The sequence below is a fragment of the Oryx dammah genome, unplaced genomic scaffold (assembly GCF_014754425.2).
Source record: "Oryx dammah isolate SB20612 unplaced genomic scaffold, SCBI_Odam_1.1 HiC_scaffold_26, whole genome shotgun sequence".
Classification (NCBI taxonomy): Eukaryota; Metazoa; Chordata; class Mammalia; order Artiodactyla; family Bovidae; genus Oryx; species Oryx dammah.
This window is the reverse complement of record NW_024070210.1, coordinates 77,457,754-77,483,161: the sequence shown is the minus strand read 5'-3', so window position 1 is coordinate 77,483,161 and position 25,408 is coordinate 77,457,754. Positions and strand designations below refer to the sequence as shown.

The 25,408-nt window shown below is 42.9% G+C and overlaps 1 gene segment (V, D, J or C); it reads right to left on the bottom strand.

Annotated features, from left to right (window-relative positions):
* Positions 1-23,608: 23,608 nt before the first annotated feature.
* LOC120853712 lies at positions 23,609-24,163 on the bottom strand. The segment is given in 2 exon segments: positions 23,609-23,964; positions 24,080-24,163. Coding segments are annotated over 2 exon segments (402 nt in total).
* Between the last annotated feature and the right edge of the window lie 1,245 nt (positions 24,164-25,408).

Below are 25,408 nucleotides of genomic sequence, written 5' to 3'. Positions count from 1 at the left end.
GTAGGACTCTCTGGCTCAGCAGATCACCTAGGTGCTCTTAAACTTTTGTGCATGTTCAGGAATCCCTAGGCTCTAGCATTCACTCTGGAAATTTAAAGAGTTCTCTACAACGTGTAAACTGAAAACCAGACATGATTCCTATCTCAAATTGCCTTCAGTTGACTGAGGAGCAGGTAAGCAAAAAATTAAAAAAAAAATCCTCTGCCCTGTTTGTAGTCCCACTAGCCTGGACCCAGAGATGTGGAATGAGAGATCAGAGCAGAAGTAGAGAGCTGATACAGTTACCACCAGGGAAATAAACCCTGCTTGAATACCTTTTTTCAACTGTAAGATTTATTTTTGTTTTTTTCATCTCCCTCTCCCTTTCTCTGGCCTGATTATCAAGATGTTGAAGCCCCAGTGCTCAGGTGGCCAACACCCAGTGCGCAGGACTCTAGGATGTTAGGGAGGAAGTCTGCACCGACCTTCAGGTGGGTGTCCAGACATCCACTCTGTTAAATGAGAATGAGGACTACATCCTCCAGGACCATTAAAACTATTCTAACTATTAAACTCTGTATTTTGATTGCTGTGCTTATAAATTACGAGATGACAAATAATCAGTGTCTAGGCCACATCTCCCTGACTGCCTGGCAGTAAAACATATCTCTTTTCACACCTTCTGTGTCCCCCACTGTCCTTCCAGAAAGGCTGGTCCCTGAAAGCATGGACAGGAGTTCAACCTTCAGAGATGCAGAGGGGATGCTCTGTGCAATGGGCATGATTGTTTCAGGGCACTGACCCAAGGGGCTCCACATTCCTGCTCATGAGCAGAGGAGTAGGGAGATGCTCCTGCCTTGGGTTCAGTTCAGTTGCTCAGTCGTGTCCGACTCTTTGCGACCCCATGAATTGCAGTACGCCAGGGCTCCCTGTCCATCACCAACTCCTGGAGTTCACTCAGATTCATGTCCATCGAGTCAGTGATGCCATCCAGCCATCTCATCCTTGGTCATCCCTTTCTCCTACTGCCCCTAATCCCTCCCAACATCAGAGTCTTTCCAATGAGTCAACTCTTTGCATGAGGTGGCCAAAGTATTGGAGTTTCAGCTTCAGCATCATTCCCTCCAAAGAAATCCCAGGGTTGATCTCCTTCAGAATGGACTGGTTGGATCTCCTTGCAGTCCAAGGCACTCTCAAGAGTCTTGTCCAACACCACAGTTCAAAAGCATCAATTCTTCATCACTCAGCCTTCTTCACAGTCCAACTCTCACATCCATATATGACCACAGGAAAAACCATAGCCTTGACTAGACAGACCTTAGTCAGCAAAGTAATGTCTCTGCTTTTGAATATGCTATGTAGGTTGGTCAAAACTTTTCTTCCAAGGAATAAGCGTCTTTTAATTTCCTGGCTGCAGTCACCATCTGTGATGATTTTGGAGCCCCCCAAAAAATAAAGTTTGACACTGTTTCCACTGTTGCCCCATCTATTTGCCATGAAGTGATGGGACCAGATGCCATGATCTTCGTTTTCTGAATGTTGAGCTTTAAGCCAACTTTTTCACTCTCCTCTTTCACTTTCATCAAGAGGCTTTTTAGTTCTTCTTCACTTTCTGCCATAAGGGTGGTGTCATCTCCATATCTGAGGTTATTGATATTTCTCCTGGCAATCTTGATTCCAGCTTGTGTTTCTTCCAGTCCAGCGTTTCTCATGATGTACTCTGCAGAGAAGTTAAATAAGCAGGGTGACAATATATAGCCTTGATGTACACCTTTTGCTATTTGGAACCAGTCTGTTGTTCCATGTCCAGTTCTAACTGTTGCTTCCTGACCTGCATACAGATTTCTCAAGAGGTAGGTTAGGTAGTCTGGTATTCCCATCTCTTTCAGAATTTTCCACAGTTTATTGTGATCCACACAGTCAAAGGCTTTGGCATAGTCCATAAAGCATAAGTAGATTTTCTTCTGGAACTCTCTTGCTTTTTCCATGATCCAGCAGTTGGTGGCAATTTGATTTCTGGTTCCTCTGCCTTTTCTAAAACCAGCTTGAACATCTGGGAGTTCATGGTTCACATATTGCTGAAGCCTGGTTTGGAGAATTTTGAGCATTACTTTACTAGCATGTCAGATGAGTGCAATTGTGTGGTAGTTTGAGCATTCTTCGGCATTGCCTTTCTTTGGGGTTGGAATGAAAAGGATCTTTTCCAATCCTGTGGCCACTGCTGAGTTTTCCAAATTTGCTGGCATATTGAGTGCAGCACTTTCACAGCATCATCTTTCAGGATTTGAAATAGCTCAACTGGAACTCCATCACCTCCACTAGCTTTGTTCATAGTGATGCTTTCTAAGGCCCACTTGACTTCACATTCCAGGATGTCTGGCTCTAGATGAGTGATCACATCATCATGATTATCTGGGTCGTGAAGATCTTTTTTGTACAATTCTTCCATGTATTCTTGCCACCTCTTCTTAATATCTTCTGCTTCTGTTCGGTCCATACCATTTCTGTCCTTTATCGAGCCCATCTTTGCATGAAATGTTCCCTTGGTATCTCTAATTTTCTTGAAGAGATCTCTAGTCTTTCCCATTCTGTTGTTTTCCTCTATTTCTTTGCATTGATCACTGAAGAAGGCTTTCTTATCTCTTCTTGCTATTCTTTAGAACTCTGCATTCAGATGCTTATATCTTTCTTTTTCTCCTTTACTTTTTGCCTCTCTCCTTTTCACAGCTATTTGTAAGGCCTCCCCATACAGCCAGTTTGCTTTTTTGCATGTCATGTCTTTTCCATGGGGATGGTCTTGATCCCTGTCTCCTGTACAATGTCACGAACCTCCATCCATAGTTCATCAGGCACTCTATCTATCAGATCTAGGCCTTTAAATCTATTTCTCACTTCCACTGTATAATCATAAGGGATTTGATTTAGGTCATACCTGAATGGTCTAGCTGTTTTCCCTACTTTCTTCAATTTCAGTCTGAATTTGGTAATAAGGAGTTCATGATCTGAGCCACAGTCAGCTCCTGGTCTTGTTTTTGTTGACTGTATAGAGCTTCTCCATCTTTGGCTGCATAGAATATAATCAATCTGATTTTGGTGTTGACCATCTGGTGATGTCCATGTGTAGAGTCTTGTGTTATTGGAAGAGGGTGTTTGCTATGACCAGTGTGTTTTCTTGGCAAAACTCTATTAGTCTTTGCCCTGCTTCATTCCGCATTCCAAGGCCAAATTTGCCTGTTACTCCAGGTGTTTCTTGACTTCCTACTTTTGCATTCCAGTCACCTACAATGAAAAGAACATCTTTTTTGGGTGTTAGTTCTAAAAGGTCTTGTAGGTCTTCATAAAACCATTCAACTTCAGCTTCTTCAGTGTTACTGGTTGGGGCATAGACTTGGATAACTGTGATATTGAATGGTTTGCCTTGGAGACGAACAGAGATCATTCTGTCATTTTTGAGATTGCATCCAAGTACTGCATTTCGGACTCTTTTGTTGACCATGATAGCTACTCCATTTCTTCTGAGGGATTCCTGCCCGCAGTAGTAGATATAATGGTCATCTGAGTTAAATTCACCCATTCCAGTCCATTTTAGTTTGCTGATTCCTAGAATGTTGACGTTCACCCTTGCCATCTCCTGTTTGACCACTTCCAATTTGCCCTGATTCACGGACCTGACATTCCAGGTTCCTATGCAATATTGCTCTTTATAGCATCGGATCTTGCTTCTATCACCAGTCACATCCCCAACTTGGTATTGTTTTTGTTTTGGCTCCATCCCTTCATTCTTTCTGTAGTTATTTCTCCACTGATCTCCAGTAGCATATTGGGCACATAATGACCTGGGGACTTCCTCTTTTGGTATCCTATCATTTTGCCTTTTCATGCTGTTCATGGAGTTCTCAAGGCAAGAATACTGAAGTGGCTTGCCATTCCCTTCTCCAGTGGACCACATTCTGTCAGACCTTTCCACCACGCCCTGCCCGTCTTGGGTTGCCCTGCATGCATGGCTTGGTTTCATTGAGTTAGACAAGGCTGTGGTCCTAGTGTGATTAGATTGACTAGTTTTCTGTGCGTATGGTTTCATTGTGTCTGCCCTCTGATGCCCTCTTGCAACACCTACCATTTTACTTGGGTTTCTCTTACCTTGGGCTTGGGGTATCTCTTCATGGCTGCTCCAGCAAAGCACAGCTGCTGCTCCTTACCTTGGACGAGGGGTATTTCCTTACCACCTCCGTTCCTGACCTTCAACGTGGGCTAGCTCCTCTAGGCCCTCCTGGGTCTGCACAGCCATGGCTCCCGGATTGCTCTTCCTGACCGCCAGCCCTGGCCTCGGGTGTGGGTGGCTCCTCCCAGCTGAAGCCCCTGGACTTGGGCTCGGGGTGGCTCCTCAGGGTCACCACCCCTGGCCTCAGGCGAGAGGTGTTTTCTCCCGGCCGCCCCTGACCTTGGACGCGGGGTAGCTCCTCCCAGCCGCCACTGACCTCGGACGCAGGGTAGCTCCTCTCGGCCGTTCCTGCGCCGTAGCAGCCTGGCACTCTAGGCTGCTGCCCCTGACCTCGGACGTGGGGTAGCTCCTCTTGGCCGTGCTTAGTGCACCGGCCGGCCCTTAAAGCCACCTGCGGAGTGGGTGATAATTTCTCCTAGTTGCTTGGAGCAGGTGAAAATCTCACTCCACTCCAAAGATAGCTTATTGTAAGAGTACATAAACACTTTTTCCATATATCAGAAATATGACTGATGAATAAATTTCCCCTGAGGTGACATTATTATTGGCAAAGAGAATATCCTGTACCTTGTTTGAATACAAACAATAGACAACACACCTGCAATATTTACCAGCTGGACTGCTCTGACCCACAGGGCCATTGACAGAAGGATTATCTTGTGAGAAAACTCTCCTCCTGGTAGCAGCATTGCTGTAGCAGCCATAGGGATGGAAAAGTCAAGGGAAGAGAGAATAAAGCTCCGAGTCACTGAAGATGGAGTGTCTGCAGGTGTATCTCAGCAAAACATACAATCCTAGTCTGAATTATTAAAACCAGAGACTACCTTCCAGATCACACAGTCATCCATTAACAATGTTCCTGGGAGTTTTCATTAACAGGTTGTGAAATGTTTCAGCATATATCAACTGAACTGTCACTGAAGAGTTAATGACACTTCAAGAGATTCTGTGCCTTTAAGGGGAATGTGAATGGGTTGAAAACAGGCATTTCTGGAGAAAAGTGCTTAGGTTCCTCTTTACACTGTCCCGCCCCAGATTCTACTCTGTAGGGCAATCCAAGAATTCCAAGGTTCTTAACTCTGAGCCTCTAGCATAGAACTCTGGAGAGCTGCCCACAGCCTGACCGCATCTGTGCCCTTGGGCTTGTGTTCAGCTCCCCTTGCAGCCTCTCTCACTGTGTCACTCAGGGCACAGTAGTGCACAGCTGAGTCTGATGTTTGCACGGAGGATTTCTGCAGGTGGAGGGAGCTGTCACCCGAGATATGAGTGGCTTCAAAACCTCTGCTGGTCACATTCTGGTTACCTAATGAGCTTTTCAGGAGCAGCTCAAGTTCTTTGTTTTTGTACTGGACATACCAGAAAAGAAAACCTGAATAGCTGGACTGGTAAGTACACTTCAGAGTCAGAGATGCCTTCTCGGGGAGGGTAACAACGCCTTCTGTCTGGGTCACCAAGTCTCCACTGATCCCTCCTTTAAAAGAAAACACACAGACACAGACACAGACACAGACACAGACACAGACACACACACACACACACACAGTAAAGATTTTGTTAAGTTGGATAAGGAAGAGGGACCATCTCTCTCTTGATAAAGATTACATGACATCCTAAAACCAAGGAATATAACATCTTAGAAATTTTAAATGTTATGCATTATCAACAAGATCACAAGTCCTAAGCACAAAGCAGAGAGCATAGTTGGCTCAGAAGCAGTGGGAGGCTGAGTTTGGGGATACACGAAAGTTGAAAAAACTATTCCTCTAGTTTTTTGATCCTTTGTTGAAATCTTCAAGAAAATCTTGGTTCAAGTGTTATGCAAGACAAACTCCCCTACAAGATCATGCTGTAAGCTGAGCAAGAGAAAAAAGTTCTCAGAAATGAAAGATGAATTTATATCAAACCAACGAAAGGGAGCAGCGCCCTCTGTCGTTCTCCCTGTTCCTGCAGTCTGCTGTGCATCTTTTGGTATTTACCCTGAAAAGGAGCTCAGTTCAGTTCAGTCGCTCAGTCGTGTCCGACTCTTTGCGACCCCATGAATCGCAGCACGCCAGGCCTCTCTGTCCATCACCAACTCCCAGAGTTCACCCAAAACCACGTCCATCGAGTCGGTCATGCCATCCAGCCATCTCATCCTCTATCTTCCCCTTTTCCTCCTGCCCCTAATCCCTCCCAGCATCAGAATCTTTTCCGATGAGTCAACTCTTCGCATGAGGTGGCCAAAGTACTGGAGTTTCAGCTTTACATCATTCCTTTCAAAGAAGACCCAGGATTGATCTCCTTTAGAATGGACTGGTTGGATCTTCTTGCAGTCCAAGGGACTCTCAAGAGTCTTCTTCAACACCACAGTTCAAAAGCATCAATTCTTCGGCACTCAGCTTTCTTCACAGTCCAACTCTCACATCCATACATGACCACAGGAAAAACCATAGCCTTGACTAGACGGACCTTAGTCGGCAAAGTAATGTCTCTGCTTTTGAATATGTTATCTAGGCTGCTCATAACTTTCCTTCCAAGGAGTAAGTGTCTCTTAATTTCATGGCTGCAATCACCATCTGCAGTGATTTTGGAGCCCAGAAAAATAAAGTCTGATACCGTTTTCACTGTTTCCCCATCTATTTCCCATGAAGTGATGGGACCAGATGCCATGATCTTAATTTTCTGAATGTTGAGCTTTAAGCCAACTTTTTCACTCTCCTCTTTGACTTTCATCAAGAGGCCTTTTAGTTCCTCTTCACTTTCTGCCATAAGGGTGGTGTCATCTGCATATCTGAGGTTATTGATATTTCTCCCGGCAATCTTTATTCCAGCTTGTGCTTCTTCCAGCCCAGCGTTTCTCATGATGTACTCTGCATAGAAGTTCAATAAGCAGGGTGGTAATATACAGCCTTGACGTACCCCTTTTCCTATTTGGAACCAGTCTGTTGTTCCATGTCCAGTTCTAACTGTTGCTTCCTGACCTGCATATAGGTTTCTCAAGAGGCAGGTCAGGTGGTCTGGTATTTCCATGTCTTTCAGAATTTTCCACAGTTTATTGTGATCCACACAGTCAAAGGCTTTGGCATAGTCAATAAAGAAGAAATGGATGTTTTTCTGGAACTCTCTTGCTTTTTTGATGATCCAGTGGATGTTGGCAATTTGATTTCTGGTTCCTCTGCCTTTTCTAAAACCACCTTGAACATCAAGCTGTAGGCGTAGAAGGGAAATAGGTATCAGGGGTGAGCATACGACTCAAGGAAGGAAGCACCAAATAATTTCTGCCGACTTCGCAATGGTGCCCGAGGCTGAGACAGTTGGTAATTCCTCTGTCTTTAAGATGCAGAGAAATAGTTCCCTTACGGCTTTCCAGGCCCAGCATCTATTGTCTGATAACACTGAGCAATAAGCTCATTTAAGCAACTTAAGTTATAGTGTGAGTGTGAAAAAAGACTGAACTGAGATAGATCTCTTGTCATTTCCCTCACTGGTCCCCTAGAACCAGTGGATGAGCTGTCTCTGCTTAGAATGTTCTTTCTTTCTCTCCAGAATCTTTGCCTAGGCAACTTTTTATTCCTTTAAGAACCAATTTACATGCCAACTCCTTATGAAAATACTGATCCAGTCCTTCAGGCTGAATCAGGACCCCCCTCTCTTCCCACCATACCCTGTATGCACATATATCACTGCCATTTCTACAGCATATTGGAATCATTTGTGTGTTGTTTTTCAAACTAGGTTTGAGGCACCTGAGATCAGGAAATTAATTTTATTCATCTCAGTGGCCAACTTCTCAAAACACACAGAACACTAGTTCAGAGCAAATGGCTTAAAAATATTTGAAAAATGAATGAATAAGTGAATGAGTGGACATGTCCGGGTGTACAGTCATCTGTTTATGAAGTATAGTCTCTGTGAGAAATAGTTCTCAGGCCCACGGTATGATGAGCTTCTTCCAGCAGCATCTCTAGGGTCTGAACACAGGGGCATTAGGTATTTCCCAAAACTAAGGCACAGTTCTTCATATAAGAGACCACTCTCATACCGACTATTTTAAAAATATTATAGCACCTTTATACATACAAGACTTAGGTTAAGTATAAACGTCTTCGGTTCACAGTTCTTAATCACCAAAGTGAAAGTCGCTTAGTCGTGTCCGACTCTTTGCAACCCCATGAACTATATGGGGCTCTCCAGGCCAGAATACTGGAGTGGGTAGCCTTTCCTTTCTCCAGGGATTTTCCCAACCCAGGGGTCAAACCCAGATCTCCCGCATTACAGATGGATTCTTTATCAGTTGAGCCTCAGGCAAAGCTCTAGAATATGGAGTGGTAGCCTATCCCTTCTCCAGCGGATCTTCCTGATCTAGAAATTGAACCAGGGTCTCCTGCATTGCAGGTGGATTCTTTACCAACTGAGCTATCAGGGAAGCCCATGCACATAAAATACAAAATTAATAAAATTCATATTAAAACATTAATGTGAGAAGTGATATTTTACTGAAACTAAAAGGGTGGTGAAATCTCATTAGAAGAAATCTATAGATTGTGTCATTCAATAATTCATCTGATTAAGATGATTTGGAGCTTAATGCATTATTGTCTGCTGCTGGCGCTGCTGCTAAGTCGCTTCAGTCGTGTCCGACTCTGTGCGACCCCATAGACGGCAGCCCACCAGGCTCCCTGCCGTCCCTGGGATTCTCCAGGCAAGAACACTGGAGTGGTTTGCCGTTTCCTTCTCCAATGCATGAAAGTGAAAAGTGAAAGTGAAGACGCTCAGTCATGTCTGACTCTTAGTGACCCCATGGGCCACAGCCTACCAGGCTCCTCCATCCATGGAATTTTCCAGGCAAGAGTACTGGAGTGGGTTGCCATTGCCTTCTCCACACTATTGTCTGAATTACTGTGATAAGTGATTTCTAGTATTTTTACTTCTATTCAAAATATCTATTTAAATCAGCATTATATAACTCTATTATTGAACAAAGCATTAAAAAATCAGCACTGAAAAAAACATTGTGCATTTACTGCTATTCTTTTTTCTACTGAATTGCATGTTGATACATTCAAACTTTTTAAATGTTTAAAAAATATTCTTAAAACTTTTATCCATTTAAAGACCTATGATGCTTTTATTTGTAAAGTGTCCTTATTCCTTTTGTCTTTAATTAGAAGAGGGGAGTATTCTAAATTGGCCCAACAGATGACTAGAAATATTAGAAATATGATAGAAATTATTTAATTTGTTGTCATCAAACAAAAATTCCAAATCAAAAAATTCTAATGTAATTCCTACACCCTGTAGTTTGGCAGACTTTTTTTTGTCTATAAAGGGTCAAATAGTAAATAGTTTAGGTTTTGAAGTAGTACAATCTCTGCTACAACTATGCTGGTGTAGCACAAAGCATCCATGGTCAATGCATAAATAAATGAGCATGGCTGTCTTCCAATAAAACTTTATTTATAAACATAAGTATCAAGCTACTTTGCCCTGTGGCTATCCTTTGGCAATCCCCACTATACTTCAAGAATTTATCCATAAACCTCTAAAGATTACTTTTTTCACTAAATATTATCATAGCTTTTTGAGGAGGCTTAAAATAAAGAACATATTAATGGATAGAAAAGAAGAAGGAAATTGAATGATGCTAATGCCAAAGATCCTTCCTGGGTGGCTCAGTGGTAAAGAATCCACCTGCCAAGGTAGGAGATTTGGATGCAATCCCTGGGTCAGGAAGATCCTCTGGAGGAGGAAATGGCAACCCACTCCAGTATTCTCACCTAGAATTCCAATGGAGAGAGGAGTCTTGCAGGCTACAGTCCACGAGGTCACAAAGAGTTGGACACGACTTAGCAACTAAGCAACAACAACGAATGCCGAAGATACATTGATGCTGAGTTTTCAAGAATGAAAAACACAGATATGGACACTATCATTAAGGAGATCACAGAGTAGGATTGAAAATAGACCTTAAACAAATAATGAGAGAAACAAAAATAAATTACAAACCTGAAAATGCAGAGGTCTATAATTCTAAAAATATCCACTAAGCTTTCCTTAGCTACTGACTCTTGGACAAGTATACAAGAATGAGTAGGCATTTACTACTTTTTTAAACTCTTTTGAAGCAAAGAAAAGAATTTTAGGAAAAGAAAAAAATAAGAAAATCACCTAAAATTTCTATGAATGGGTTATATAAGAGGAAAATAGTGCCTTTGACAAACTTAGTATTGTTGAAGAGGGAGGGAGAGACTGAGACAGAGAGATTAGGGACACATAATGAAATGAAGTTGGAGAGGTATCTTTTCTTTGTCCTAAGAGCAAATGGGTGACTGACATGCTAACATCTGCACTCTGGCAAAATCGCTCCCACTATGGAAAAGGGACTACATGGAAGAGCGATGAGGTGTGTCAAGTGTTGAGCAAGAGACTGAGATGGATTTTTAATGAGGATTGTGGAGGTGAATTGGGCTGTGGGGATTGTGACATCTTCTAGAAGACTTTTAGGAAGCAAAGTCCACAGAACTGGGAATTAGACTGAATACAGTATAACAAAAATGAATATCACTAAACAAACAAACAAGCAAAAAAAACTACCTGAGTCTTAATATACCCTAAATTGAGAGTACAGCAGAAACTATTTGCCTATAGAATGCTCATTTTCTACTACCTCTAATAGAACTAATTTTTATTTTATATTGGAGTGTAGTTGATTGGCAGTGTTATGTTAGTTTCAAGTGTACAGAAAAGTGATTCAATTATACATAAACATGTATCTATTCTTTTTCAAATCTTTTCCCACTTAGGTTATTACAGAATACTGAGCAGTTTTCCCTGTGCACTACAGTGGTCTTTGTTGAATATATACTTCATTTTTTAATTTTTAACTGGAGGATAATTACTTTATACTCTAATGATGGTTTCTGCCATACATCAACATGAATCGGCCACAGGCATACACACGTCCCCTCCCTCTGAAACCTCACTCCCACCCCCCTCCCCATTCCACCCCCTAGGATGTTACAGAGCACCAGCTTGGAGTTCCCTGCATCTTACAGCAAATTCCCACTGGCTGTCTATTTTACACATGGTAATGTATATGTTTCAGGACTGCTCTCTCAAGTCTTCCCACCCTCTCCCTTCCTCACTGTGAGCAAAAGTCTCTTCTTTAAGTCTGCATCTTCTTTGCTGCCCTGCAAATAGGTTCATCATCACCATCTTTCTAGATTCCATATGGATGCACTAATACATATGTGTCTTTCTCATTCTGGCTTACTTCACCCTGTGCAATAGGTTTTAAGTTCATCCACCTCATTAGAACTGACTCAAATGTGTTCCTTTTTATAGAGGAGCTACCCCACATCCGAGGCCAGGGGCGGCTGCCAAGAAGAGCTACCCCACGTCCGAGGTCAGGGGTGGTGGCCGAGAGTGCCAGGCTGCGACTGCTCAGGAATGTCTGAGAGGAGCTACCCCACGCTTGAGGTCAGGGGCAGCGGCTGAGAGGAGCAACCCCATGTCCAAGGAGCAGTGGCTGTGTGGGTGCAGGAGGGCTGAGAGGAGCTATTCCACCTTCAAGGTTGGGAGGGGTGGTGGTAAAAAGATACCCTTCCTCCAAGGAAAGGAGCAGTGTATGCGCTTTGCTGGAGCAGCTGTGAAGAGATACCCCATGTCCAAGGTAAGAGAAACCCAAGTAAGACTGTAGGGCATCAGAAGAGAGACACACTGAAACCATAATCACAGAAAACTAGTTAATCTATGGACCACAGCCTTGTCTAACTCAATGAAACTAAGCCATGCCATGTGGGGCCACCCAAGATGGAGAGGTCGTGGTGGAAAGGTTTGACAGAATGTGGTCCACTGGAGAAGGGAATGACAAATCACTTCAGTATTCTTGCCTTGAGAAACCCATGAACAGTATTAAAAGGCAAACTGATAGGATACTGAAAGGTCAGTAGGTGCCCAATATGCTACAGCAGATCAGTGGAGAAATAACTCCAGAAAGAATGAAGGGATGGAGCCAAAACAAAAACAGTACCCAGTCGTGGATGTGACTGGTGATAGAAGCAAGGTCCAATGCTGTAAAGAGCAATATTGCATAGCAACCTGGAATGTTAGGTCCATGAATCAAGGCAAATTGGAAGTGGTCAAACAGGAGATGGCAAGAGTGAACGTCAACATGCTAGGAATCAGCTAACTAAAATGGACTGGAATGGGTGAATTTAACTCGGATGACCATTATATCTACTACTGTGGGCAGGAATCCCTCAGAAGAAATGGAGTAGCCATCATGGTCAACAAGAGTCCGAAATGCAGGACTTGGATGCAATCTCAAAAATGACAGAATGATCTCTGTTCATTTCCAAGGCAAACTATTCAATATCACAGTTATCCAAGTCTATGCCCCAACCAGTAACAATGAAGAAGCTGAAGTTGGACGGTTCTATGAAGACCTACAAGACCTTTTAGAACTAACACCCAGAAAAGATGTTCTTTTCATTATAGGGAACTGGAATGCAAAAGTAGGAAGTCAAGAAACACCTGGCATAACAGGCAAATTTGGCCTTGGAATATGGAATGAAGCAGGGCAAAGGCTAATAGAGTTTTGCCAAGAGAACGCACTGATCATAGCAAACACCCTCTTCCAACAACACAAGGGAAGACTCTACACATGGACATCACCAGATGGTCAACATCAAAATCAGATTGATTATATTCTTTGCAGCCAAAGATGGAGAAGCTCTATACAGTCAGCAAAAACAGGACTGGGAGCTGACTGTGGCTCAGATCATGAGCTCTTTATTGGCACATTCAGACTTAAATTGAAGAAAGTAGGGAAGACCACTAGACCATTCAGGTATGACCTAAATCAAATCCCTTATGATTATGCAGTGGAAGTGAGAAATAGACTTAAGGGTCTAGATCTCATAGATAGAGTGCCTGATGAACTGTGGACGGAGGTTTGTGACATTGTACAGGAGATAGGAATCAAGACATTCCCCATGGAAAAGAAATGCAAAAAAGCAAAATGGCTGTCTGAGGAGGCCTTACAAATAGCTGTGAAAAGAAGAGAGGTGAAAAGCAAAGGAGAAAAGGAAAGATATAAGCATTTGAATGCAGAGTTCCAAAGAATAGCAAGAAGAGATAAGAAAGCCTTCCTCAGCAATCAGTGCAAAGAAATAGAGGAAAATAACAGAATGGGAAAGACTAGAGATCTCTTCAAGAAAATTAGAGATACCAAGGGAACATTTCATGCAAAGATGGGCTCAATAAAGGACAGAAATGGCATGGACCTAACAGAAGTAGAAAATATTAAGAAGAGGTAGCAAGAATACACAGAAGAACTGTACAAAAATTATCTTCATGACCAAGATAATCACGATGGTGTGATCACTCACCTAGAGCCAGACATCCTGGAATGTGAAGTCAAGTGGGCCTTAGAAAGCATCACTATGAACAAAGCTAGTGGAGGTGATGGAATTCCAGTTGAGCTATTTCAAATCCTGAAAGATGATGCTGTGAAAGTGCTGCACTCAATATGCCAGCAAATTTGGAAAACTCAGCAGTGGCCACAGGATTGAAAAAGGTCAGTTTTCATTCCAACCCCAAAGAAAGGCAATGTCAAAGAATGCTCAAACTACCACACAATTGCACTCATCTGACATGCTAGTAAAGTAATGCTAAAAATTCTCCAAGCTAGGCTTCAGCAATACATGAACAGTGAACTTCCAGATGTTCATGCTGGTTTTAGAAAAGGCAGAGCAACCAGAGATCAAATTGCCAACATCCACTGGATCATCAAAAAAGCAAGACAGTTCCAGAAAAACATCTATTTCTGCTTTATTGACTATGCCAAAGCCTTTGACTGTGTGGATCACAATAAACTGTGGAAAATTCTGAAAGAGATGAGAATACCAGACCACCTGACTTGCCTCTTGAGAAACCTGTATGCAGGTCAGGAAGCAACAGTTAGAACTGGGCATGGAACAACAGACTGGTTCCACATAGGAAAAGGAGTACGTCACGGCTGTATATTGTCACCCTGCTTATTTAAGTTATGTGAAGAGTACATCATGAGAAATACTGGGCTGGAAGATGCACAAGCTGGAATCAAGATTGCCGGAAGAAATATCAATAACCTCAGATATGGAGATGACACCACCCTTATGGCAGAAAGTGAAGAGGAGCTAAAAAGCCTCTTGATTAAAGTGCAAGAGGAGAGTGAAAAAGTTGGCTTAAAGCTCAACATTCAGAAAATGAAGATCATGGCATCTGATCCCATCACTTCATGGGAAATAGATGGGGAAACAGTGGAAACAGTGTCAGATTTTATTTGGGGGGGGGCCTCCAAAATCACTGCAGATGGTGATTGCAGCCATGAAATTAAAAGACACTTACTTCTTGGAAGGAAAGTTATGACAAACCTAGATAGCACATTGAAAACCAGAGACATTACTTTGCCAACAAAGGTCTGTCAAGGCTATGGTTTTTCCAGTGGTCATGTATGGATGTGAGAGTTAGACTGTGAAGAAAGCTCATCACCAAAGAATTGATGCTTTTGAATTGTGGTGTTGGAGAAGACTCTTGAGAGTCCCTTGGACTGCAAGGAGATCCAACCAATCATTCTAAAGGAGATCAGTCCTGGGTGTTCATTGGAAGGACTGATGCGAAAGCTGAAACTCCAGTAGTTTGGCCACCTCATGCAAAAAGTTGACTCATTGGAAAAGAGTCTAACACTGGGAGGTATTGAGGGCAGGAGGAGAAGGGGATGACAGAGGATGAGATGGCTGGATGGCATCACTGACTCAATGGACGTGAGTCTGAGTGAACTCCGGGAGTTGGTGAGGGACAGGGGGGCCTGGCGTGCTGCAATTCATGGGTTTGCAAAGAGTCAGACATGACTGAGCAACTGAACTGAACTGAATACTCCGTTGTGCATATCTACCACAACTTCTTAATCCATTCATCTGTCAATGGACATCTAGGTTGCTTCCTTGTCCTAGCTATTGTAAATAGTGCTTCAATAAACTGGGGTACACGTGTCTTTTTCAATTATGGCAGAAACACAATTTTGTTGTGAGTGACAACATGCTGAGATTGAAAAGATCCTGATATCCCAACTTAGACAGCATATTAAAAAGAAGAGACATATCTTTTCCAACAAGATCTACATAGTCAAACCTATGATTTTTCCAGTAGTCATGTATGGATGTGAGAGTTGAACCATGAAGAAAGCTGAGCGCCGAAAAACTGATGCTTTTAAACTGTGGTGTTAGAGAAGACTCTCGAGAGTCTCTTGGACACCAAGGAGATCAAACCAGCCAATCCTGAAGGAAATCAGTCTTGAATATTCATTGGAAGTTTGATGCTAAAACTGAAGCTCCAATACTTTGGCCACCCGATGTGAAGAACTGATTCATTGGAAAAGACCCTGGTGCTGGGAAAGATTAAAGGCGGAAGGAGAAGGGGATGACAGAGGATGAGATGGTTGGATGGCATCACCAACTCAATGGACATCAGTTTGATCAAGTTTTGGGAATTGGTGACAGACAAGGAAGCCTGGCGTTCTGCTGTCCATGGGATCACAAAGAGTCATACACAACTGAGCGACTGAACTGAATTGAACTGAGAACAATTTTGTTGTGAGCGACAACATGTTGAGACTGAAAAAAATCCTGATATCCCAGGCTCCTTTGAAGAAATGTGGGGACATGGACTAACACTCTGGTAAATGAAATGCAAGTAGAAGGTGCTGGGTGAAGCTTATGAAAATGATTGACTTGGCCAGCATGTACTCATTTGCCTCTTGACATTTTTCCTGGAGGGTGTATAAAGTGGATGGATTTCTTGCTGTTTCAGCAAAGTATATAAACAAAAGTGACAATTTAAGGACAAGAAACAGCTAGAAAGAAGACCCTTGATTCCTCACAAGACTATGGAGCTAGTATACCAGCCCTGGACTGCACAGGGTACCTGCGATAGAGCTTCTTTATATGAGAGGGAGGTAAACTCCAGCCTGTTAAAAACATTATCTGAGTGTTTTGTTATGTGAAGCTGAACCAGTATCTGATATAAATGATGTTCATTAAAAATACAACCCATCACTGCATCAGTCTGATTGAGTAAACTCCTAATAACCCAGGTCTTCACAGGTGTTCTAGGTGATTCTGACACAGATGATTTTGGTGGTTTAAGGTCTGGAATGTGGGAACCACAGTCCTACTAACCTTTCCCCTGCCCTCTCCTACCTTTCTCACCAAGTGTCACATAAATACAAATGCCCTTTGTCCACAAACACATTTTCAGTAGCATCAAAACTGTATCAAGAAAACTATTCTTACCAGGAACAAGAATACAATGGATGGAAAACTGTTATGTGATAATAAACAGAAGTATCCACTTTCAAAAAACAATATTTTAGGGGCTGATAGCAGAAAACATGTATCTCTCACTTGTCAGGGGAAAGATTCTGACTTTTGGATAAATTTCCATCTCTTTAATGGAGAAACTGATGGTTAGAAACCATGCAAATCATAAATGGCAGAATCAGATTCACATCTTTGTCTCTTTTACTCCAAATACTGAGATCTTTGTGTCCATTATTACATAACGTTTTCACTCCTCGGTTTTAAAGTGAAAAGTTTCATGGAAACAGTCCTAGATCCTTTTTATTTCTAATGTCTGGTGAATCTACTGTTTCCTATACAGGAATTAGAGAAATACTAAAATCATCTCATGCATCTTAAAGCCCCACCTAGGTCTTGAGGAGGCTGCACATATAACAGACGAGCCCTTCTAATACTGAGAAGTCCTTCTTCATCCTCCAGAGGTGACCTGGTAAAATTAGAACTTGAAGGGTCTTTAGGCTCATCAGTCTAAATCCTTTGTTTAAACTGAGGACACTGAAGGCTGCTACACTAATGATATGGCTAAAGACACAGCCAGGATGGGCAGGGCTGAATTTGGCATTTCAGCTTCCCGTTTTAAATCCCATGCCCTTTACTATAGTCTGACACGCTACTGAAAACTCAGGAATCTGAGAGGAGCTCCCTTTCGTGTTTCTAGCCATTTGCAGACTCTCCTTTGTGGGAAGACAAAACCACCAACTCTGCACACAGTCACAGCTTCTAAGAGACAGCTCCGGCAGGTTTGTGCTGGGGCTGCAGGTGCCGGCTGAGCACTGTGTGGCTGGAGCACAGAGGTAAGTAGCAGTGTCCTCAGCCTGGGAAGCTGTGATAGACATGGAGCTGCTTTTGATGGAGCTGTCCAGTGTGAAGAGTAGTCTTCCACTGTGTTTCTGTCTCTCATTTGAACGCATTAAAATCAGATGAACAAAGGCTCGCCTTGAATCCTGTCTGTACCACTGTAAGGCAGTTATAGTAATACTTTTATAGCTGCAGTTCATGGTGACATTTTCACCCTCCTGGATGCTCAGGGTCTGAAGATTCTGTTCTCCTTGCTGGCTATTCACCTCTAGGCAGAAACACAAGGACAGAGGCCAGGAGTCAGTCACTGCATTTTCACTCACTAGTGTCTGCATTTCCTTCCATAATTTGAGGGTACATTTCCCAATTAACAGGCTTTCCTGTGGCACAGTGGTAAAGAATCTGCCTGCAGTGCAGGAAATGTGGCTTTGATCCCTGGGTCAGGAAGATCTCCTGGAGAAGGGAATGGCAACTCACTCCAGTATTCTAGCCTGGAAAATTCCATGGACTGAGAGACAGGACTGAGCGACTAACACTTGCACTTTTCACTTTTCCCAATTAAAGAGAAGATTTTGCCCCTCAGTCTTGTGATCTCTGAACTTTGGTCACCCTCTTCCCATCACCAAGAGCCCCAACTCACTGGCCAGCTGAAGCCACAGAATCACCAAAGACAGGGCCAGAAGCTTCTCCATTCTTCTTCTTTAGGAGGATCACAGAAGATGCAGTCTTGCCCTGAAATAAAGTCAGGTTCCTCAGTCTAGCTCTTTTTTTTTTTTTTTTTTCAGTATACTCATCCAGTACCTCTGAGACCCAGAGAGAGTCTCAGGTTTCTTACCCAGCCAATCAAAGGAAGCTTAATCTTTTTGCTTTCAGTACAAACATGTTCATTTCAAACAAAGTGAGTCTGAGAGAGGCACTGCCCTCTTGTAGGGGCAACATCATCCTACTAAGAGAACCACCCAAGGAAGATGAAGTGTGTTAGGGCTGGTTCAGAGGAAATTGCAAAGCTGTTCTATTCTCTGCCTTTATTGAACTCCAGTTCCAGCCTACAGTGAGAACAGATACAGATACAATTTTATGCACTAAAAACTCAGTGAAGAAAGAACACTGATGCCCAGTATTTACAGAGTACCTCTGAGGAGCACAGTTAGACTTCTTACAGTCACTTCTGATACCCTGTCCTTTTTTCCTAATTTGCCTCATGCTGGAATCAGATTGTATATGAGTCAGGGTTCTTACTTACGAGTAACAGAAACTGACTCTGGCTGAGTTAAATAGAAAAGGAATAAGTTAATTAATATTGGGTTTGCCTCAGAATCTCCAATATGGTCAGAGAACTGGACTCCAAAGTTACAGAGTCAGTCTACCAAACATTTAAGGAAGAGTTAACACTGATCCTTCTCAAACTACTCTCAGAAGTTGCAGAGATTGCATGCAGAGGAAGGAACATCTCAGTGCAACCTGCTTCATCACTTTGGCCTCATGATCTCATGATCCGGCCTTGTTAGCAGTGCTGAAAGTCATGCATGAGCTCAAAAACACTGCTTTCCCCTTACCAAGTTTGACCCCACTGATGCTATTGCTCAGTGCCTAATTTGTCCATGACACAGACAAATACTGAGTTCCTGATATGGTGTCATTCCCCAGAGAGACTTCTCGGATGCCTGATGACAGCTGGATTACATTCAGTTCAGTTCAGTCGTGCCCGACTCTTTGCGACCCCATGAACTGCAGCACACCAGGCCTCCCTGTCCATCACCAACTCCTGGAGTTCACTCAAACTCACATCCATTGAGTCGGTCATGCCATATAGCCATCTCATCCTCTGTCATTCCCTTCTCTTCCTGCCCCAATCCCTCCCAGCATCAGACTCTTTTCCAATGAGTCAACTCTTCTCATGAGGTGGCCAAAGTATTGGAGTTTCAGCTTTAGCATCAGTCCTTCCAATGAAAACCCAGGACTGGTCTCCTTTAGGATGGACTGGTTGGATCTTCTTGCAGTCCAAGGGACTCTCAAGAGTCTTCTCCAATACCACAGTTCAAAAGCATCAATTCTTCAGCACTCAGCTTTCTTCACAGTCCAACTCTCACATCCATATATGACCATAGGAAAAACTATAGCCTTGACTAGATGGACCTTTGTTGGCAAAGTAATGTCTCTGCTTTTGAATATGCTACCTAGGTTGGTCATAACTTTCCTTCCAAGGAGTAAGCGTCTTTTAATTTCATGGCTTCAGTCACCATCTGCAGTGATTTTGGAGCCCCCCCCCCCAAATAAAATCTGACCCTGTTTCCACTGTTTCCCCATCTATTTCCCATGAAATAATGGGACCAGATGCCATGATCTTACTTTTCTGAATGTTGAGCTTTAAGCCAACTTTTTCACTCTCCTCTTGCACTTCCATCAAGAGGCTTTTTAGTTCCTCTTCACTTTCTGCCATAAGGGTGGTGTCATCTGCATATCTGAAGTTATTGATATTTCTCCTGGCAATCTTGATTCCAACTTCTGTTTCTTCCAGCCCAGTGTTTCTCATGATGTACTCTGCATATAACTTAAATAAGCAGGGTGACAATATACAGCCTTGACGTACTCCTTTTCCTATTTGGAACCAGTCTGTTGTTCCATGTCCAGTTCTAACTGTTGCTTCCTGACCTGCAAATAGGTTTCTCAAGAGGCAGGTCAGGTGGTCTGGTATTCCGATCTCCTTCAGAATTTTCCACAGTTTATTTTGATCCACACAGTGAAAGGATTTGGCATAGTCAATAAAGCAGAAATAGATGTTTTCTCTGGAACTGTCTCTCTCTCTCTTTTTTTTTTTTTTTTTTGATGATCCAGAAGATGTTGGTAATTTGATCTCTGGTTCCTCTGCCTTTTCTAAAACCAGCTTGAACATCTGGAAGTTCACGGTTTATGTATTGCTGAAGCCTAGCTTGGAGAATTTTTAGCATTACTTTACTAGCATGTCAGGTGAGTGCAATTGTGTGGTAGTTTGAGCATTCTTTGGCATTGCCTTTCTTTGGGATTGGAATGAAAAGTGACCTTTTCCAGTCCTGTGGCCACTGCTGAGTTTTCCAAATTTGCTGGCATATTGAGTGCAGCACTTTCACAGCATCATCTTTCAGGATTTGAAATAGCTCAACTGGAATTCCATCACCTCCACTAGCTTTGTTCATAGTGATGCTTTCTAAGGCCCACTTGACTTCACATTCCAGGATGTCTGGCTCTAGGTGAGTGATCACACCATCGTGATTAGATATCTCCTATGATGGAGATGGCTGAGATTTGTTCTCACTGGAGTAGACACTTAAACCTGCATATGGATTTGTCTTCTTTGCTTAATGTACTTGGCCAGCCTCATCCTCATAAACTCACAGAGTGCCTAATTTCAGCAAGATATTCCCCACAGCGTTTCTTCTGAGGAAGAAACTATTTCCACAGCAAAAGGTTACAGCCATGGGCACACACCCACAGAATTATTTATCTTACCACATACCCTATCATCCAGAAATGGCTGACCTGATTAAATTTAGAATGGCTTTACCACTGCACCACCTATGGGCTTCCCAGGTGGCGCAGTGGTAAAGGATCCACCTGCCAATACAGGAGATGCAAGAAACACAGGTTTGAGCTCTGGGTCAGTAAATCCCCTGGGGTAGGAAATGCAACCCACTCCAGTATTCTTGCCTGAAAACTTCCAGGGACAGAGGATCCTGGTGGACTATAGTTCATGGGGCCACAAAGGGGACTGAATGACTGAGCACTCACACACACACTGATTCTATAATAGCACCAGTTGAGAAACAGCTCTGAAAAGATGGCATTCTGTCTCTTCAGATGCAATGCATGCTTTATAGCAGAGACAAGTAATGGTGTTGTCTCCCCATAGCCAGAATGCATGATTCCAGAAATCAAGGAGGTGGCCCTGGGACTGGATCCTTCACTATTATTTTCAGTAACTCACTAGCAAGATTTTTGCATGTAATGTTTGTAACTCTGAGTTGTATTAGTTCTTATTCTCTAAAAGAAATAATGCTTTCACCAGGGAACACAGCAATGGTTTCAGGGAACTGGAAGATAAGACTTCCATGTGGCTATTTGGGTTATATACGTCTCACAACCAGTGAATAGAAAATGAGGTTACTCTACTGACTACAGTGGTTGATACTAATTACCAAGGAGGAATGGGGTTGTTACTACATATCAAATATAAAAAGGACTATGTCTGGAACCCAGGAGATTTCCTAGGGGAGCCTCTTGGCACTTCCATGACCAATACTAACGGTTAATGTTAAATTACAACAACCAGTAAAAACACAAGATTTTTGAGTACTCAGATCCTTTGAGAATGAAGAATTGGGTCACACCACTAGGTAAGTAACCCAATTCACGGAGGTTATGGCTGTGAGCAGGGAAAATATAAAATGTGTAATAAGAAAAAACGTCATCTATATCAATTGCAGCATCACCACCAAATCGGGAACCAGAGAATGTAGTAGTTTTCTACATTTTCTTCTTGCTCTTTACTTTCATGTGGTCCTTTGTGTACACTGCCATCTCCTGCTTCCTTCTCCTCACTGTACTTATTCTATACACAACTTGAGAGAGATTAACTTTAGAATTTAGTCTGTGTATAACAGAATTTTCCGTGGAATTTCCTCTCAATTTTAGAAGTAATTAATACAGCCAGTGATCCGTAGTGACTGTTGGGACCACTGCTGCTGCTAAGTCGCTTCAGTCGTGTCCGACTCTGTGCGACCCCATAGATAGCAGCCCACCAGGCTCCCCCATCCCTGAGATTGTCTAGGCAAGAATACTGGAGTGGGTTGCCATTTCCTTCTCCAATGCATGAAAGTGAAAAGTCAAAGTGAAGTCACTCAGTCGTGTCCGACTCTTAGCGACCCCATGGACTGAAGCCTATGAGGCTCCTCCATCTATGGGATTTTCCAGGCAAGAGTACTGGAGTGGGGTGCCATTGTGTCCACAGGTCTCCTCATTTGGGAGAAAGGATGAGAACTTCTTCACTTGTTCAAAGGACAGACTTAGCTTATGAGATGGAAACAGAGTCATTTCACCCTTGCTTGAAAGTTCACCTGTGTGTGGAGGAGTGTGTATGAAAGATGTGCCAGTTATCAACTTATCGCCTTTGAACTACAAATTCCCCCTTCATAGATCTAGAGGGTAATTCTGGACATGGGCCTTGTAAACATTTCTCGTTGCCAGCTGGCACGATGTTAAGCTTTGTCGGTAGAGAGGATGGAAAGGACCCGGCAGGAAGGGGCAGCTTCTCTTCCGGGTCCCAGCATGTGCTCTGCACTTTTTGTTCCGGGGTGCTTGGCCGTCCTGTGGGGCACCTGTGATGCTCACGTCCAGCAACGTTTAGTGACAGTCCCGGGTGCTTTCTTGGCAAGTTTCACAGGCACCCGAGCAAGTTCAGCAGTGCTCCTTTGCCAGCTTCCTACAAACTGTGCTAGAACCCTGGGAGCTGTTCTTCTGCTTGTTAGTCGTGTTCTCTGGCACCTTGGCACACTTCCCCATCCAGCAGGCTACAGTCATACACTCCCCAGTGAAGCCAGAGTCATCACTGTGATAGGAGAGAGAGTACATATTATAATGTGTCACTTTCCATGAAACTCTGGCATAATCCTAAAGATAACAGTGTCTCCCTACAGATGCTATTCTTATGTTCTTTAGAGTTCTTTCTAGAGCTCTTTAGAGTTCATTAGTAAATAATGCTCTGCTATTTGTTAATAATTCTTTATATTAAACTTTCCTTTTTCAACTTGCCACTATTTTTCTCCTGATAGCCCCTATTTGGATAGTATGAGTCCATCAAGTGCATGAGAAGAAAGGCATCAGCTGCAGAAAGATCAGCAATCATATGTCAGGAAGCAGCATTCTATTTTTAAGGAATTTCAGCATGTGGTGATGATACTCGTGGGTGGGGATGAGGTGGCAGGAGGGTCGGAGAAATGGGACTGTATCACTTAAACGTGGGGAGCCCATCTGGGCCAAGAAGAGAATTTTCATGCTGTTACATAGTTTTATTTCAGAAGTATTTTTCCAGGTACTAATATCTAAAATAAATACACTATTTAAAAATTAACTTATACGGAGTAGCTAATGAGAATTCCCTTTAAAGTATTCTACAGCTAGTTGACAACTGATGACAACTCTGTATCCGAGAGGTAAATTCAGTGTCAGTCTCTAGAGAGACAGCGCCCCACGGTGGTCAAATAGGGAACATGGAAATGCTTTCTGTAAGGAGTTTGCGCTCTGCTTCTCTTGTGAAGCCAGGTACTGTGTCACCCAGAGCACAGTAATACACAGCTGAGTCTTCCTCCTGAGCCGAGGGTTTTTTCAGATGGAAGGATGCCTCAGCCCGGCTGAGCTCAGCGGTGAAACCCTGGATGCTCTCTCTTGAGGTGTGTTTCAGGAGTAACTGGAGGCGCTGTCTGGGGTACTGGATGTACCAGAAGAGCACAGGACTCCCAGAATACGAATAGTTGCACTTCACCTGCACGGGGTCCCCTTTAGACACAGAGATATGTCTCTCAGGCTGAGTCACTGTCTGGGCTCTTGTTCCTCCTGTAACACAAATTCTGGGTCAGGGACTGACTTGCAAACAGAACAGAATATTTTGTTAAGCCAATTCTGAATCAGAAGACCATAGTAAGATAAAATAAAAAGAGACTTTACTCACCAAGTGTGAATATCATCACAAGCACTGAGATGAGGGCGTGCTTCATGTCTGAGCTCTGAGGAAGCAGGAGGCTCCTTTCTGCAATTTTTTCCTAGAAACAGTTCAGCCACATGGACACCCTGACAGAGCACTGAGTGGGTTTACAGGGCATGCAAAGTAAAAGCTCTTCCTCAAAGGGCTGGTGGCTTTCTGGCTTTCTATCGAGTTCAAGTTGCATAGCATCTCCCTCTAGAGGCCAAATATGATACTGCAAGTAATCTCAGGCTTCAGGAAGGCCAATTCTGAAACAAACTGGAGAGGAATTTCCTCCAGTTAGTAAGACAGAGTAATGCTATGTTAAGTAAAGAAGCTTGTTACCAGAAAGATCCAGACATGAATGGAACATAATAGAAAGTCCAAACCTACAAATTACTTGTGAAAATTTAGTTGTTAAAAAATAGGAAAAAGATGGTATATTCAGTAAAACATGCCCCCCAAAAGGGAGAGTCATCTAGAGATTAACAAAAAAATTTGGACGCCTACCTTAGCATCTGTTATTAAATAAATTCTGCTGCTGCTAAGTCACTTCAGTCGTGTCCGACTCTGTGCGACCCCATAGATGGCAGCCCACCAGTCTCTGCCGTCCCTGGGATTCTCTAGGCAAGAACACTGGAGTGGGTTGCCATTTTCTTCTCCAATGCATGAAAGTGAAAAGTGAAAGTGAAGTCGCTCAGTCGTGTCCGACTCCTAGCGACCCCATGGACTGCAGCCTACCAGGCTCCTCTGTTCATGGGATTTTCCAGGCAAGAGTACTGGAGTGGGTTGCCATTGCCTTCTCTGAAATAAATTCTAAATATAGATAATTAATATTTTTAAGTAATAGCTTTTTTTTTGATAAATTTAGGATGGTCATGAATTTTCTAAGCATGAAAGTCAGAAAGAGTATAGGAAAATATTAGCAGATCAGACTTCACAGAAATTTAAGCTTCTGTATAGGTTTGTTAATGAAATGCATAAACATTACCATACTGAGTTATTTTCCATTCATCATCATTGATTCTGACCTTCCTCACACCAGGAATGGGCCTTTAGAATTTTAGATCTACAGTCTTTTTTAAAATAGTTCATTAACAAAGTAACAATCCTTTGAACTAAAAAGAAGGCAATTCTAGAAAGATGGTAGATTTAAAATGTTCCTGATCCCCTGTGTTTAGCCTAGGAGCTTTCTGTTGAAGCCAGCCAATGCTGTACCATCAGAGCTCAAGTGAATTATTCCATTGGGGCTCATGATAAATCTAGGGTCAGTAGCATGGAACTCCAGGATAGAGCAGAAAACTATAGGTCGTGAAG